The sequence below is a fragment of the Xiphophorus maculatus genome, chromosome 1 (genome assembly GCF_002775205.1).
Source record: "Xiphophorus maculatus strain JP 163 A chromosome 1, X_maculatus-5.0-male, whole genome shotgun sequence".
NCBI lineage: Eukaryota > Metazoa > Chordata > Actinopteri > Cyprinodontiformes > Poeciliidae > Xiphophorus > Xiphophorus maculatus.
In genome coordinates, this window is record NC_036443.1 from 29,462,908 (window position 1) to 29,480,169 (window position 17,262).

Below are 17,262 nucleotides of genomic sequence, written 5' to 3' on the forward strand. Positions count from 1 at the left end.
AACTATAGCTTTTCAGTTTGAATATATGAACTAAATATGTGATGCCTGTCTTAAACCCAAACATAAAGCTTGTCAGATCATGGGTAGATTTTGATGTTTTTGTTAAATTACAGTATTTTTTGGAATCACATTACAATCCTTAAATATCTGACATCACCACAACAACAGAGAGGATAAATATACACTTCTGTTTTTATATTTATTCACTGTATTTTGTTTTTTTTCTCACCATATTTGCTTCCTAATTATATTTGAGTTTCTCTCTGCAGCTGTCTCACTGTGTTTTGCCTCTTCACTCCCATCTATCGTTGTTTTTCTTCCATCTCTCTTCACAATCTTTCTCCTCCTGCCTGCAGACATGAAGCTCATTCATTCCTCTCACTTGTCTCCAAGTCTCCTTTATGAACAACAATCCATCAAACATGTCTTCCCTCTTAGGGCCTCTCCTTTCCCCCGTCTTAGTTATTGTCTTCTTGTTATCATCCTCAGCATTTTCTTTGTAATATTGGGTATTTTCATCTGCTAATCTTTTCCTCTCCTTCCTGAGAAATTTGCATCTAAATTAAAGATTCAAATGGGGTCTAGCAGATGAGATAGGATGTCAATTATGGTCTTTTTAATTAATGGGGAAAGAGAATCGCCAAACATGAGGAGCTTGGAGGAAATTCACACCGTTCTGATTACAAGCTGCAGTTGTAAAACGAGGAAAGTAGAGCACATCACCCCAGTCCTTACACCAGCTCCCTGTCACTCAGAAAATAGACTTTAAATTTCATCTGTTAGTTTATAAACCACTGAACCAAAATACATTAAAGAGCTGTTGTTATTGCATCAACTTTCCAATCTGCTGTGCATCCCAGAACCAGAACCAAACCTGGAGAAGCAGCATTCAAATCTGGAACAAATGTCCAGAAAACTGCACAACTGCCAAAACACTGACTTCCTTTAAAATTAAGACTAAAAACCCATTTGTTTTGGAGCTGCCTTCAATTCATAGCAACTTTAAAATTGATCAATATATTTTATAAATATTTGCTTAATGATTTTGATTATGGCATTTGACAAAATGTCTATTTAATAATGGGTTACTGTATCATGTTTTTATGATGAAAAGCAGTTGACATTTTATCAACTGCTTTGTTGATGAAATGTGTAGAAACTAGTTACATTTACTCAGTAACATTTACTTGAGTAACATTAAGGAGAAAAATATTTCTAGGAGCTTGCACATTACTTTTTACTTGAGCTCTGTTATAAAAATGTAAACCTGTAATGTGTTTATTTCATACTGTTTATATTTAGCTTCGGTTTCCTTCTTTTGGAATTCTCTGCATTTCAGGCATGTTAGTCAAACTGACTATGACCGACAGTCAGTGGTTTTCTTTTGTTTTGTTTTTGATCATTTTTTTCCAGTTATCTTTGGTTGAAGAGTCTCACACATGCAGAGACTGCTCGACCAACTGATGGCACTTCAGTGAGGGTTATATCAAGTAAAAAGTCTTTTTTAAGTCCAACATATGAACTGTAAATTGTCTTTTACAGAACAGTGTTTTATGTTTATGCTTGATAAAGTTACGTTGTTCTTGGGTGACCGTTAGGTTATCAGTTGATTAAAATGGAACATTTTGGATGTCTGGTGGAAATGGTAAAAGTTTGTTTGATCATTTTCAGTTAAGTTTAAATTTTAATCTCATGGGAAGTTTTCATGATTTGCTCTAGAAGACTTTCTACAGTGGTATTATTTTTAATCCACAAAAAAATGTTTGCATGCAAGTGTAAAAATGATCTCCTGTAACCTTGAAAGTGCCATTCATAAAATTGATTTATTTAACTTTTTAATCAATCAAGTCAAGTTTATTTGTAGCACATTTCACTAACATGATAGTTCAACCAAAATACATCAGCTAGCATAGCCTGCTCTGCATGCTAAGGCTAGTTAGCATGGCAACTGGATGATGGATAAACTGTTTTCCTGCAACGGTATATTGTTTCTCTGTCTTTTTGCAGCAAATCCATGAGGATGATTAACAGCGCTAAGACCCGCCTCCTGGCTCTGATTGGCTGAACTCTTTCAGACAGCTGTAGGACCTAAGGGGGGAGCTGGAGGAGATTCATTGTTTCACAGATTATCTGTCTCATATCACTTTGTCACAACAGGTGATACTTTAAACAAATACGTAAAAATCATTTTTTCTAAAATGTCACAAGTCGACTAAAGTTAACTAAATCTTGTTGTTCTGACAGTAAAATGAACAGATAATGACTTTGAGCTACCACAGAAAAACATGTATTTATACTTTAATGGTACAAGATTAATTTGTTGTCAGTAAACAAATTTAAAATGTATTTATAACATTTTAAGCAAATTCAAGCATTTTGCTTAAAACCTCCACTGGGGAATTAAACCTTCCACAGGGAGTTTTTCCCACCTGAAGCCAAACTGGAAAATGACAGTGACACCAGTTTGTTTGTTTCAGGTACGTCTTTCCACAAGCCGGGCTGTAAATGGAGAACAAGTGGAATTATTTTCCTCCTGTTCTGATGGAGCTGAAGAGCAGCAGGCTGGTAATGATGCTGCGGAAAGCTTTAAATGCTCCGTCTATGTTCCTGAGGCAAAACGAGGGGAAGAGGCAAGTCTGTCCTCATTCATCTCCCTGCAGACGGCACGACTCCTGTATCGCTGGCATGGACTCACTAACGAGTTGATTAATGATCCTGGGATGAGATCCAAAGTTTTCCCCTCCCTTCCTGGTTGATGTAAAGGAATATTACCTGACTAAAGACTGCAATTCGCCTCAGTCTGGACGGGAATCAGTTCTTTCATTTGCCCAACAGTATGTGGCAGAAAACACCAATATCCTTTTCTTTGAGGAAACTAGTAACTGCCATCAGCAGCTTGTCGTTTCTGTCCCTCCACACGTCAGGTAGCGACTGAAGCTTGCCTCACAAACACACTGTTAGATACCCAAACTGCTGCACCTGATCAGTTCATTCAGAGGAAAACCTGCGATTGAATCTAAAAGATATCCAAGACAAACATCTCCAGCCCTTAATTATGATGTTTCTTACAAATATCAATTGAGATTATGTCACAAAAAGGAAAAAAAAGTCAATATAAGAACAGGTAATGAGCTCTTTGGTTTGATCTTGTGTTTTCATTACAAATGAGCACAAAACTTTGTCTATTCTTTACTAATGTCAATAAAACACGGTTTTGCCTCTACAATGTTTTCATTAGATAAGAAACAGAATTAAGATTTCACGTGATTAAGTTTGTTCACTAGTTAAGTCATTGAAAAAAACAGCCTGCACCATCATCCTCCAACTACTTCCTGTCGTCTTCTTCTTGTTTTGCGCCACTGGCAGCATCTGGTTGTAGATCATCTGGTTGTAGATCATCTGGTTGTAGATCATCTGGTTGTAGATCATCTGGTTGTAGATCATGTGATTCGTGTGACGCATAGAAGGTTTCTGTTGCAGTTTTGCAAAATAAACGGATTAACATGGCCAAAAACCAAAACTTAACAAAAAACAAGCAGATTTTTGTTGCCATGTTTCCATTAAGAAAATGTATTTTCAAAATGTCAAACTGTAAAGTTATATGGTCAGTGGAAATGCAGCTTTTGCCTCTTTCTATTTTGTCTTTGCTTGACTTCACCCTCAACCGGACATTCTGCTCCTCTTCGCAGCTGTTAATCGTTGCCTCTTCCTGCTCCGTTCCCCAGCTGCGACCTCTCACCTGTAATTAGCTCTTCTGCCTCATTTATGTCATTTCCTTTTCTCTCAGCATTTAAGCTGTTCTCTCTTCATGAACACATCTGACTGACTGCAGAAGTTAGTAGTTGGGTCTAACAGAAGAGCATGTATACAGTCAATACATTAAAATATTGATAATCTTTAAAAAAAAGTTATCAAAAAGCTTTTCATTGAGCCCATATTTCTGTATTAAAATGTTTTTTCACTTGGTTTTATGTAATATTCTAATGTTAAATGAAATACTTTTAACAGAGATAAAACTATAAAACATCAATGTCCCTTCAGTAATCTATATAATATATAAACAATCTGAGTTACGGGAATGAAGGAACTTCTAACTAACATTTTTAATTTATTGCATAGGTCTGCATACCTCCCTGTAAAGCTGGGGTTTCATATAAACTCAACATTTCTTCATGCAGATCGGTTCTGCTTGCTGTGCATTGTGTAATGCTGGAGTCATCAAGAACAGAGATCAGAAGCAGAAGAAAGATTCCTCCTCAGGGACGACCGTAATGAAGCTCCTGGGAAGGAAAGGAGGAAGATAAAGATGGAAAATGCAGATATTCACAGGTAGAAGCAGCTCCTGTAGCCTGTGGTCACATTTTATCTGAACCAGACTCCTCAGGAAACCAGCGCAGCATGACGCAAAAACCTGCCATGAATATTCCAGAGCCTCACAGGGAAACTTCTTGGATATTTAACTACATCTTAAATTTGCTCCATCTTCTTGGATTGTTTTTTTTAGCTCTAATGCTTCCATGCTTCTTCCCATCTGTCTGTCTTACTGAAAGAATTTTTTTTTCTCAAACGTAACATGATGTCCCCAAGGAGGAGCTGAATCTGAGCTGAATCCATTTAAACTGAACAAGGTTCATCTGTCTCACTTGTGTCAAGAGAAAAACTTCTTCCAGTGTAGAGGAGAAATGAATGTGGAACATTTCTCTCCAGCCCAGTCAGAAGTCTGACCTGAGCTGTTTCATAAAACTGACTCTGATATTTCTGCACCCTCAACAGATTGGCAACATTAAGTAGCTAGCTAGCTAACACTAGCCACTTTATTATTTAGATCTGTTGTTGCTTGTTTATGCAAATAGTGAATCAGCCAATCACATGTCAGCACATCAAAGCATTTGGGTGCTTAGACTCTTTGAAGACGAGTTTCTGAAGTTCAGTCATAACATCAGAATCGGTTACTTTAAATATGATTTTTTTGGTATCTCAGGAACTTTAATTTTCACTTTAATTTCCAGCTTTCCAGGAAAGAGTCTCAGAAAAAGGAATCTATCCGTCCGTCTATCTATGTTTAGATAGATTGTGCAGTAATTTGCCCTTATTGTCTCTTTCTTTACTTCCTGTTTTTCCATTCTTACCTTTCTGTAAAATCTATACTTGCCTGTCACTTTGCTGCTGGTACACCTGAATTGCCCCCCCAAGGGGCAATAAAAGCCTTTCCTATTCCGTTCCTCTATTCACTCCAAATATGAATCAGACAGAGCATCTTAGTTGGGAAAACAAGATTAGATGCAGAGCAAACAAATCTGCAGCAACCGTGTGAGGAAGTACATGGCTGAAGAAAAAGAAATGGCTCCAGTGTGGTGTACCTATTAAAGTGGCCAGCGAGTGAGTTTTGCAGTGCCAAGTGGTCCATATTGAGAGTGAGAACTAAAAAAGCAGCTCCTCTTCAGAGCTCTTTGATGGAAGCGGCTGAACTGCCAGCGGCTCTCAGGCCGACAGCGGAGGGCAGTGTGTGTTCCCAGGCCGGACACACACTCCTCTCAAATGAAACGAGTGTGTGTCCTTCAGGAACACGCCGTTGGAGGAGCAAGGTCGCAAACAAAATGAAAGCTACACTTAGCGTCCCGGCCACGGATTGATTTTCGGTTTTCTCTGTGGCCATTTGTCGATCTGACAGCACTTTCTGAGAAAACCTGACTGATTCAAACGATTGACCTCAGAATCGGAGGCTTGACTTTATTGAATCGTGAAGTTTGAGGTGAAAAATAAGAGCCAAAGACGAGGCGGCTCCATACGTAACACACGGTGGTCAAATGAAAGGTTTTCTGAGGACGTTTCAGCAAACACTCTCATGAATTAAAAATACAGAAAGCAGCGAGCCAGAGGGGAGAAAACTTCAAACGGGCTTTTCAAATCACTGCAAGAAAGTTTGGATATTAATAGATGAACTTACTTTATACTTGCTTCACAGCAGGGTGGTTGCAAGATGAATCCTGCATAGCTGTATTTTCTAAATGATAAAAAATAATAAAGGAAGTGACTTAGAATGATGTAAAATTAGAAAAAAGTCACAATTTCAGTCAATTTTTGATTCTAAAAATATTTTATTTGAAGATTGATCTTTGTAAATGTTAGAAAATACAAACTTCTTCAAACTGAATATTTAACCAGGATAATTTCCCAGCTCAGTTCTTCTGCATTGTATTCTCTGTTAAAAAAAAAAAAAAATCAGGTTCCTGAAAAAAGATAATAAGGTTTATTCTTTGATGCTGGAATGACATTTAACTTAATTGGGAAACATGAGCAGCAGAGGTCAAGAAATAAAGTGCAATAGGTCGAAGGTCGTACGTACAATTTAATTTAATTAAATTTCCACAGTGGACTAAATGTCATTTGAACAGAAACTGTGGAAGTTGAGCTATTTAGTTCATCTGAAAGGGAAAATCAGCCCAGGCTGGCTGTGGGTCGAACCGGACAATCAGATGAATAATGTATCAGGAACAGCCTGGATCTCATGATTAGGTGCTGAAGAGAAGGAACGGCTCAAAGGGGGAAGCAAAAAGAAACGCAGGAATGTTTTTTTTTTCTGCTGCAGCTGAGCTGAAAAAAAGGAGCTTTTGGAAGCAAATCCACCTTCAGCTGCTGAGAAACTGAAACTGATGACCCCAAGAGGTGATTTAGGTTGCATTTTGTATGGTGAAAAAAAAAGATGTTTGTTTTGTTTTTGTTTATGTTTCCATGTGGGCTGTACATCACTAGTGTACCAGGATTGTCTTCTGGGTCATTTCTGACATCCTTCAACATAAAATGTTGTATGAAAGAAGTATTTTCATAACTGACGTCTTAAACAGTATAAAAGAATAAGCTGTTGAAAAAAAAGTTACCGATTGTTGACTTTTTCCCTTTCACTATAGTTAATTCAGAAGAAATTACTTCATATTTATATAATTACAATGATAAACCTTTACTGTGTAAAAGAAAACTTACGACAGTTGGTTTGTCATAAAAAAAAAGTGCAATACTGTTGATCGTCTTTTTGTGTTGCGTAACAAAAAAATACATGATAAAAGTGAATTAAATGGAGCTGAGTCGATAAATAACAGATTGTTTCATCATGCAAAATATATTTTGGATTTCAAATTCAAGTAAGCTGCTTTATTTTGGGGCTTTTGTTAGGGCGGCTCATTTTTGACCTGTTGACCAGGGGAGTAAACAGAATGTTAAGAGGATTAAAATAACTCCTCTGAGTAAACGCTGCCTTTCTGCACAGACATGAAACTGCTCACATGTTAATAAATTGTTATGCATGCATTTAGTGGAAACTTCACCCACATATGTGTTTATGTTTATGCAGTTTACAGCCTGAGCAAATAAAACGTTGCATTCTCCAAAATCAGAGCAGTTTGCATCACTTTGACTGGGTGAGAAAAAAATCTCCTGCTTAAAGCTGGAGGTTAAATGATGGATCAGGAGCAGCTCAGCTTTTCCATCTGATCCAGTCTGTTTCTGCTTGGAGTTCCACGTTCTGCCAACTTCCTGTGGAGGCAATGGAGAAACGTTTCCACCGCGCAGACTGCAGGTGTCCGAAAGTCCAAATCCTCTTCCTGGATCAGGAAGCTCTGAAGGAAACAACATATTATCATGACTATTACAGATGATATTCAAATCACAATCACTTCAAACTGTTACATTTTGAGTTAGTGAAATTACATGTGAACAACAGTGAAGAATAACATTTTCTCTGTTGTCTAATATAATCATATCATATTAGAACTGATATTATTTATTCAAATGTTAAACATTTAAAAACACAAATTAAATACATCAAAAGTCTTTGGGAGACAAAATACTAACTTAAACATGAATTGCAAAATTTCAAAAGTGAAAAACTACACAATAGATATATCATAAGTAATAAATACACAATAGAAATGAATATTTCCCCAATTAATGAAAAAATAAAACCATGTATTCTGCATTGTTTGTTGTTGTGTTGATGTTTCCATAAACAGGTCAACCCAAACGAAAGATGGAAGGAAAATAAACATAAAAGCCTTGGATAATACAAATAGAAATTAAGATACGGATAAAAAAAGGACAACAGAAGCATTTAAATTGTTCATTATTTTGTTTGCAGATCAAAAGTTTCTGTAAACAAAATGTTTTCAGGAAATATAGTTTCTGCACATCTCAGTTTTCAGGTGAGGAGCACAGCAACATTTTTCTTGTTATGTATTTTTCACCTAACCAGTACAAAACTGCAAAAGAAAAATTGTAAAAAACAAACCAAAACAAAAAAAAACTAACGTGTTTGAGGGTCGGCCATCATCTCATCCTTCCTGTTTAAGCATGCGAAGCAAGAAAGAGCGATTTGTGGCCGAGTGTTTAATTAGTCAAAACCAAAAGATCTCTCTGCGGCTGAGTGCTGAGCTTAATGGAGTGAGAATCAACGACTGAAACCGAACATGTTAGATTACCGCTGGCTGCTAAAAATAATTTCCTCTGCTGACGAGACGATGATGAAAATGGAGGCTAAATGATTCATTAGGAGATTCCAACTATTTAAAGGACCTTTGTGTAGGATGATGATGATGATGATGATGATGACAGGGATATGAATACCATTGAGTCTGTGTTATTTAAAATCCAGCATCAGAACTGATGGGATTGTTTGGCCTGGGTCCAGGAAGGACAGATGTATGGACAGACAGCTGGACGTTTGCTGCAGGTTTGTAAAGCTCAGAATTAAGATGGATGGACTGATAAAACTATGCAAAAGCAGAACAGCAGAGCTGACGGTATTTGTGTAAATGCCTTTTCTGTATTCCAGTAAATCAGCCCTGCAGCAGAATCCTGAGCTCGATGGGCCTTTTGTTTGTTTGGTTTCTGCTGCTAAAGTGCCACAGAAACGACCCATTAAAAGAAAATGTCAAAAATTAGAGCGACCTCTTTGCTCTTGCGAAGTGAAGTGATCATTTCATCAGAGCCAACAAGAGGAATAATTATGGGACAAACAGAAGCCAGCAAATTACTGCAATCAATTATCTAGAAATCAATCTGCAAACATGAGAAACTGAGATCACCTGAACGTCACAGATACATGGAGCAGGAACTGCTCTTTAATAACTTAATTAGTGAATGTTTATTTATATAGACAGATCTCAGAGACACAAAGTGCTTCAGAAGAAAAGTAAAACGAAAGAAAATATATGCAACAATGTACAATTTAGAAATGCATTGTAAAAAAGCTCAGCAGAAACATGCAAAGCAGTCTGTCCATATGAATCTCTGAAGGTCAAGATTCAAACTTTAAACTTTGACCTGATTGTGTATCCACTTTTCAAAGTGTGTTTTATGAGTTCCTCTGTTTCAGCGAGGCTTGCAGCAGCGTTTCAGACAACTTATTAATTTAGAACATTTTAGCAAAAAGAAGGTTCAATGTGCTTCAAAACATAATACAGCAACCAATTAAAAAACAAGCAATGCAGATTATATTTTGTCAAAAGCCATCATCAAAATCATCAAATATATTGATCAATGTTCCAGTTATTCTTAATCAAAGGCAGCTCTGAACATGTGGGTTTTAATCTTGATTTAACTCAGTGTTTCGACTGTTTTGCAGTTTTCTGGATGCTTTTTCCAGATTTGTGGTGCATAGAAGCTGAATGTTGCCTCTCCATGTTTGGTTCTGACCCATATATCTGGAAGGCTGATATGAGAACAGCAGCAGTTCAGCTAAATCAATCAGTGATTTATAAACCAACAGAAGTATTTTAAAGTCTGCTCTCTGATTTGGCTGATGGAGTTTATTCACAGACTCTGACGTTGCTCCTTTTTCTTCAGGAGTTTTAGATTGAAGAGGCCTGTATACAAACCTGAACCGCACTCTTAGGCTTTTTCTGTGAATAAAATTAATCAGTTTACTTCCATTTCCACACCAGCTAGTGTTGATCTATCCCAAAAGCTCTCAACAAAATGCAGCAGTGTTTGTGGTTCTGTTACGATGAAATGTGAAAACGTCGAACGTCTTCATGAATCCTCCTGGAAGCGGCTGTTCCTGGTGCTCCGCCTGCCCCTCTGGGACTCCTCAAACAGCTTGGCATCACACAGCATGTTGTCGCTTTCTCAGCCATCTGTCACATCCATGTCGCTTCATTTGGATCCCAGAGGATGCAGGAGCAACAGAAGAAAGTTCTGTTACTATTCACCCTGTTCCTTCTCAGACACGGTTAAAGCAGCTCTGACATGCCTGATGGTGCTGGGATGCTGCTGCGGCATGAAACATTCGCTGCCGTTCGCTCTAGGAGATTCTTTTCCCCCCACTTGCAGAGGTTTGTGTCAGTCATAATAGCTGGTGCTGTACGGAGGATTTCAGAATGAGCCAGCGGAAGGAGCGCGTCAAGCACGGCACTACATCCAGCCACATTCATTTTAAGGAAATTTTTAAGAAATATAAATTATTCAAAGAGCAAAATCTTCAACTGTGGGAACAGCTGACTAATGCATTTTTGATTACAAAAGGCATATCTCTCCAATACATTCACCCTTATTAATGAGGCCAACTAGGATGAAGTGCAAATGTTCTGCTCATAAACAGCATGAAGACTGAATGTTTGTCAGCAGCAGGAGGAACGGTCCAACGGATCTTTGCGTTTAATTTTGTAGGAATTGTAATGCTGTGTTGCCTTTGTAGAAAAAGACATGTGAATAAAATACGATGAATAACTATTAATTAAAAAAAAATTATTTTATTGCAAGATGATTACATCAGAATTCAAAAACCACTGGAACTCACACACAGTAAAGTTTTCAGGAAGTTTTTAATTTGTCTTATGAATCTTTAACAGAAGGAGACACACATTGATTTTAAAGCAGATTTATGTTTTTTTTTTCTATTAATTTAACTTAAATTGTAAATAACCAAAAATAAGCTACTTAGAGCTACAGTATGTAACTTTTATAAAAATATGTTTTGTGCATATTTGTTAAAACTGTCTCTTTGTCATGAGGTGTAAAAAAAACACAGAATATCTGTGAATATATTGAACTCCTTCTCCTCCCTGAGCTGCTGCTGCCGTCTGAAGAAATGCACCGCTCCCGACCAAAACTGCCAATCAGAGGCAGGAGGCGGGTCTTAGCGCTGACAATTATTCTCATGTAATTACTGCCATGGGGAAGATGGATGGAGCTTAATGCAGGGTGATCCTAGAGGAAAACCTGATGGACTGGAGTGGAGGTTTATCTTCCAACAACCAAATCTGAATGGAAAATATAATATTTTTGCAAACCTGAATGAGCAAAAAGTTCTAGCTCTTTCCCACCCAAGCCACACGTATCCTTCAACATCAAAGCTCACCTTTGTTCTCCTTTCTGCCTCTAAAAAAAGATCAGATTAACCACCATGTTCGTTATAAATATCTGAAAGAAACAGAGCAGTGTTGTCTCTCCAAAAACGTCCAGATTACCTGCAACTGTAGATTTATTCCATCATCACAAATATAGAAATCACATTGTTTCTGATGAATGTCTATACGTAGATCTCGTTACACCACAATAAAGCTTTTGTTCGAGCTAATTATTCAGAACAGGGCTAAACTGGTTTTTGCTTTCAGCAGCTGTAACTGCCTCACTCAGATTTAAGAAAGGAAAGCCTGTCCTCACCCGCCAACACAGAACATGTAAAATTTCTGACCTTTCCACCAAGTAGTGCTGTCAACACCATTGCCCAAGGTGGGACTTGTTACCCTGGTAACACAGACAGTGTAGAAGACGCGTGTTTTATAAAGTACTAACTTCAAAATAATTCAAGCATTGAAATTTGAACACATCATGGATCAGCTGTCAGTGTTGTGCCAGATTGGGACATATGTTGCAGTGAAAGTGGACTATATTGTCTTAAAAGTGAACCTGTTTCTCAAACTGTATCTGGTCCAAAAGGAGTCTGACAGGTTCCGCGAACACAAGTTCACATAGAAACACAGCAGCTGAGCAGAAAGCACCAATGTAACAACAGCCTGATGTTTAAGTAGATTTAAATTGACTAAAGCCTACTAGAATTCAAATTGCTTTAAATTTTAAGTAGCTAAAGTCAGCTGAAATAGACGACACACTGCACATCTGACAAACTGTTTGCCATCCACCAGTTTGAGGACTTATTCATTCTTACATTCAGGTTTATACGGCATCTTTCTAAAACAGGTATAAGGTTAAAAAACGTCAAAATAAAACCCTTTATTGCAGCAAAGGTGATGTTTGTGTCCACTAATTTTGCTTAATGCATATTCCAGAAGCAGGTTACTGATGTCTACCAATCTGAGTCATGCCTAATAATGCTTTCTCTTAATAATTTGAATCATTATTGCATATATTAATGGTGTTATATTCAAATGTAACACCTTTGCTTTAATTAGCATCTGTTTAACAGCAAATACAAATTTTTTAATCAGCTGTAAATACAATCTGTGTATAAGGGATTAAAGTATACATAATATGCTGTACATTACAGACACATAGTGCATAAATATTATGTTTCCATCAACAGCTAGTCTCTAGCTTCCAGTTGTGTGGTAAAATTGGAAGGCCTCCAGGAAGTGTCTAATTCAGATGACCAGACACTTCCTGTTCCTGTCTGGTTTGATTAGTGACAAGCATTTGGTTACAGATCAGACTCAGAGAGTAAAAGTAATTCCAAGATGGCTGCAAGCCTTCTGCAGGTAAACAGAACAAGTGGACTGGACAGTCAAAATGACTGCTGTCACTTGAAATTAATATTTGAATCCTTATAATCAGTTTAACAATGCTAAACTGGTACAAAGCATATTTGGTAGTAATTGATTGCTGGGCTTTTGCACGACATATTTGGAATTAAATTCTCTGCTCATGCTTTTTGTCATTCTGACTGAAATGAGACATTTTTGTATGTAGCTAATGCAGCTAGCTTTTATACATACATACACACATCTGGACACACATAGTAGCACGGAAATCATTTTTTCAGTTTGCCTTTTGCAGTATCTGACAGCTTGCATCATGCAGTAGGAGTCTTGTTTGTCTCAGCGGGAAGCTGAGTTACTCATTGTTCACTCATTTTGCTGGAGGCCTGCTGACGCACAGACCTGTGTAATACTGCAGCAACAAGTGCTTGCAGCAGGGCTGGTGGGATTGCACTTGATGAATTAACTGTTTTAACTTGTGTTGAATTGTCGCCACCAAACCCTGAAGTGTGGAATGAGAGTTATGCTTGGTTCCTCAATTGCAGACTGGAATATTTAAGCTGGAGAAAAGCAAAGAGTTCCAGTTTTCTATCAAGCTTGGTTTCTATGATGGCAGTGAGGGAAGAGTGGTGCAGCTGCTGCATGTGTGTTCAGAAAGAGAAAGATAAAATCTGACTGCAAATAAATCTACTGCTAGCTAAAAAATTAGTTGTGCTAGCACTAATCAGAAATAATATCTCCGCTAACACTGAAGCACCACACCAATAAGATACCAACCTAACACTAAAACGCTATCAGCAGTTAAAATTGTTTCTTTACTTTAAAAACTACAACCCAAAATTTTGACATTCATATGCCAAAATATAAATGCCAAAGTATTAAGGGCCAAATTAAGAAATTATGGCCCTTAATTTCATTGACCATATTGTCATTGAGAAAATGGGGAGGAAATGGAAGTGGTGCGTAAACAGTCTTCATCCGCAAGACTTCCTCACAAATGTCAAACTTTATCCAACTGGATAAAGTTGGATAAACTTTATCCAGTTGGATAAAGTTTCATTTACTACCAAGCACAAATTTAGTAGTAAATTTACTACCAAGTAAATTAGTGCTTTAGAATTTACTTATTAAAAAAATAACTTAGGAAAAGCTAATTGTGCTAAACATGTTCAGAATTAGCAAAATCGCTAAAGTGCTTATTGTCAGGATCTGTGTTTTTCTGTGTATTTATTTCGAGTTTTCTGTGTCTGAGTCTCCGTGTTGTCTTGACTCCTTTAGATTGTTCCCAGGTGTGTCTCGTTCCCTGATTACCTCTTGTGTATTTAGTGTCTCTGTCGGGTCATTGTTGTATGTAGTCTGTCAGGGCTGTCCATTCGTGTACCAGTTGCTACCAGTGTTGAGCCTTAGCCTTCCACTCAGCTGTGCTGCCTGGCTTTTTTGGACTCATCATTCCACTTCAACCTTGGGTCTGCTGCGTTTCCCTCACCGCCTCCCTCACCACTTCATCACACTTAAAGTATTAGGTCTGTGATTAGTGCGTCAGCAAAAGCTTGCTAATCACTTCATTTCCTTCATATAGACTTTTTGAGTTTATTGTTAGCTATTTCACTTGATTTTAAATGCAGGGTTGAAGGTTGTTTTTTTGTTTTGAAAGAACTTTGAATGAATAAAATCTTTGAACTCTGTGATAGGACTCCAGGTTTGTTTTGTTTCCATAGAAATGAGTGATCAGGATTGTGTCAGAAAAAAAAAACTAACAAAAATTATGAAATTTCATTGCAATCTAAATCGAACACATTTCTTAGAAAAAAATAGAAAATACAGAATATTTTGAAGGGAAAGTATTTTTCAAAGTCAGCCTTGTATCAGAGCTAAATCATATGTTTTGATTCAAATATGTTTGTTGGCAGCCCAAAATTTGAATTGGTGATCCATTCTGTAACTCAACTGGAAAGTCTGCTGAGTTATTTTCAAAAAAACATAAAGTTCTGATGCTATTTTCGATGATTTTGAGATGTTTGGTTGTCGTCCTTATGTACTCGGTGGTATGGAGCTTTGAGGCTCCTGAGGAGAAAAAGGACGTGTTTTCCAGCACAGCCTGTCCTGCTTTCCTGACCTTCACAAATGCTGCTTACATAGCCGGGGTGACCGTGGAGCTGCCATGTCACTGCAAACCAGAGGAGGTAACCCAAACACACCCTATGTCACATTTACTGGTCCAGCGAGAAGTTTACATTAAGTTATCAAGGATTTTATTCATAACAATAAATATAATTTTTATCTGGTGTTCAGTTTGTTAGGTCATACAACAGAGAAATATCTTTTTATTAAAAATATCTGTTTTCACCATCATATGTTAGCTTTGACCGCAGTTTGAGTTAAGACTGTTTTGTGTATTAGAATCTATCCGATGTTCAAAATTATGTAATGACAACAAGTAGGCAATAAGTAATTTGCAGTTTTTGAGGCGTCCTTTAATGGATGAACATGGTTGCTTGGTTACTAACTAAAAGGGTTTTTGTAATAATTCAATTTTCCATTTATTCTTTCTGGAAACAGAATAAAACCTTAATCAACTTGCATGGAAATGGTTTTGGAGGCTGAACCAATGTGAGAGTAAAAGGTTCAGGTTCAGTAGGTTTAGCAGAACCACTTCTTTTATCAAGAGGTATAGTCTCTCATTATTCTCCTCATTGTTTTTGTTTCAGGTCCAATCAGTTGTCTGGTTCTTCAGAAAACACTGGAGCAGCTTTGATGAAACCAGAGCCCTGACAGATAACCATGGCAACAAGCTGCTGGACACAAGTCAGGTCCCTCACAGCAGTGACCTGCGGAGTCGATTCTCCATCCGGATGTTTAGTTTGCTGATATTCAAAGCGGGACCTGAAGACTCTGGTCTCTACATCTGCGGCTCCGCGCATAAAGACTTCTTCTATGGTTACGACCTGGACATTCAGGAAGCTCCAACGCTCAGTTTCCCCCCCAGGTTAGGAGACAGGCTTAAAAACTTTCTTATGAAGTTGTAATAATCAATGACAACTCTCTGATTTAATGCCTTCAGGGTCTCTGCAGAAAGTAGAAAGACGAGACATAGAAGCAGTTTCGTTGTCTATTCCCACCCGATGTACAAAGTTTTCATTAGCTTCCGGTCCTGGTCAGTGTGCGACCGCTGTGGCGCTCCAGGTGAGCAGGTCCGTATCGGACTCTGCTACGTTCACTCCCGTTTCCTGCATGTGCGCTACAGACTGGCCAATCAGACGGTGGCGTCCTGTGGCTCAGAAGGAGTCCCCATGTCATTCAGCCGCATAAATCAGGGGCCAAAGGTAGAAATCAGAAGCTGCCAAGTTACATGCCCACCTGAACCTCCCCCACCCTCAAAGGTGACCGCTTTGATGGCGTTTCTTGGGTACAGGTAAGGATGTGATTCTGAAACTCAGAAATAGAGTTAGGCTAACTAAGCTACCTGAGGAATAATTCAAATAAACAAACAATGTTGGGTTTAGTTATTGGTACAGTATATAAAGAAAGTGGATGATATATTTTTGTGCAGCATTAAACATTGTAGTTTCACACTGAGACCTAAAAAAGTGAAAACAATCTATTTTTTGGCATTTGGAAGTTGGTAAATTCTGTTGGTGGATGGTGTTCCTCCACCTGCACAACCAAGCCTGAAGGACGATGCAGACTTTGATTTTTATCACAATATTCTATGGCATTTATTTCAATAACAATTAAAGTCATGATTAAACATCCCATTATAGGCTACTCTGATACGCCGGCGACTCAATTTTACTACTAAACAGTACACTATAGTATCTTTTAATCATATTTATATATGTTGATTTTAATTGAGGCCATTGCAGAACTAACAGAGGAAAACTATAAATGCAAACCCAACTGCATTGTTATTTTAGTTTTTTTCAAGCACCGTCAATTATAATCAATCTTCATCACAATAACTGCAATTTTTTTCCCCATTATGACAATGAATGCATTGATATAAATTTTATATTTATATTCTGTTTCTGTCTCAAAGTTCTGCGTCTGTCCCGGTACCAGTACCGGTGTTCTACCTGAGCCACCCAGCAGACGGTGTTGTCACCCTGCGCTGCCCTGGAGCCCGTCCCAACATGGTGGTGGGCTGGGATCAAGGGTCTACACCAATCTACAGATCTGAGAATACATCGTCGGGGAACTTTTATCCAAGGATAACAATAGATACTGGCCATCATTTGGTATTCAATCCAGCAAAAAGCCAGGACTCAGGTACTCCTGTTATTACTCAGGTCTCTCCTGGTGCAACCTCAGCTAGTCATATAGGAAATCTTTTCATTTTATATTTAAAATGAAACCGATAGTCTGGTAGACAAATTTCGGTTCAGGAACAAAATTGGAACATTTGTTACATTTTCAGCTGCCAAGGTTCTCTTTCACACTGCACTGTGTCAAACAACCCAAACCCTTTGGGCTGCCTGTTCCCCCCTCGCCTTTGGGGGGCACCGCAGCAAGAAACACTGAAGAAAACAAGAGGAAACCCCCAAAAAGACACTGATAT

The 17,262-nt window shown here is 38.0% G+C and overlaps 1 protein-coding gene across 1 annotated transcript; it reads left to right on the forward strand.

Moving 5' to 3' along the window:
* The first annotated feature begins 14,693 nt into the window (after positions 1-14,693).
* Positions 14,694-16,884, forward strand: LOC102238390 (Ig-like V-type domain-containing protein FAM187A). The gene is made up of 4 exons (XM_023332187.1): positions 14,694-14,890; positions 15,416-15,693; positions 15,796-16,030; positions 16,744-16,884. The coding sequence occupies exons 1-4, from the start codon at positions 14,699-14,701 to the stop codon at positions 16,882-16,884; spliced, it is 846 nt and encodes a 281-aa protein (XP_023187955.1). The 5' UTR covers positions 14,694-14,698.
* Positions 16,885-17,262: the final 378 nt, after the last annotated feature.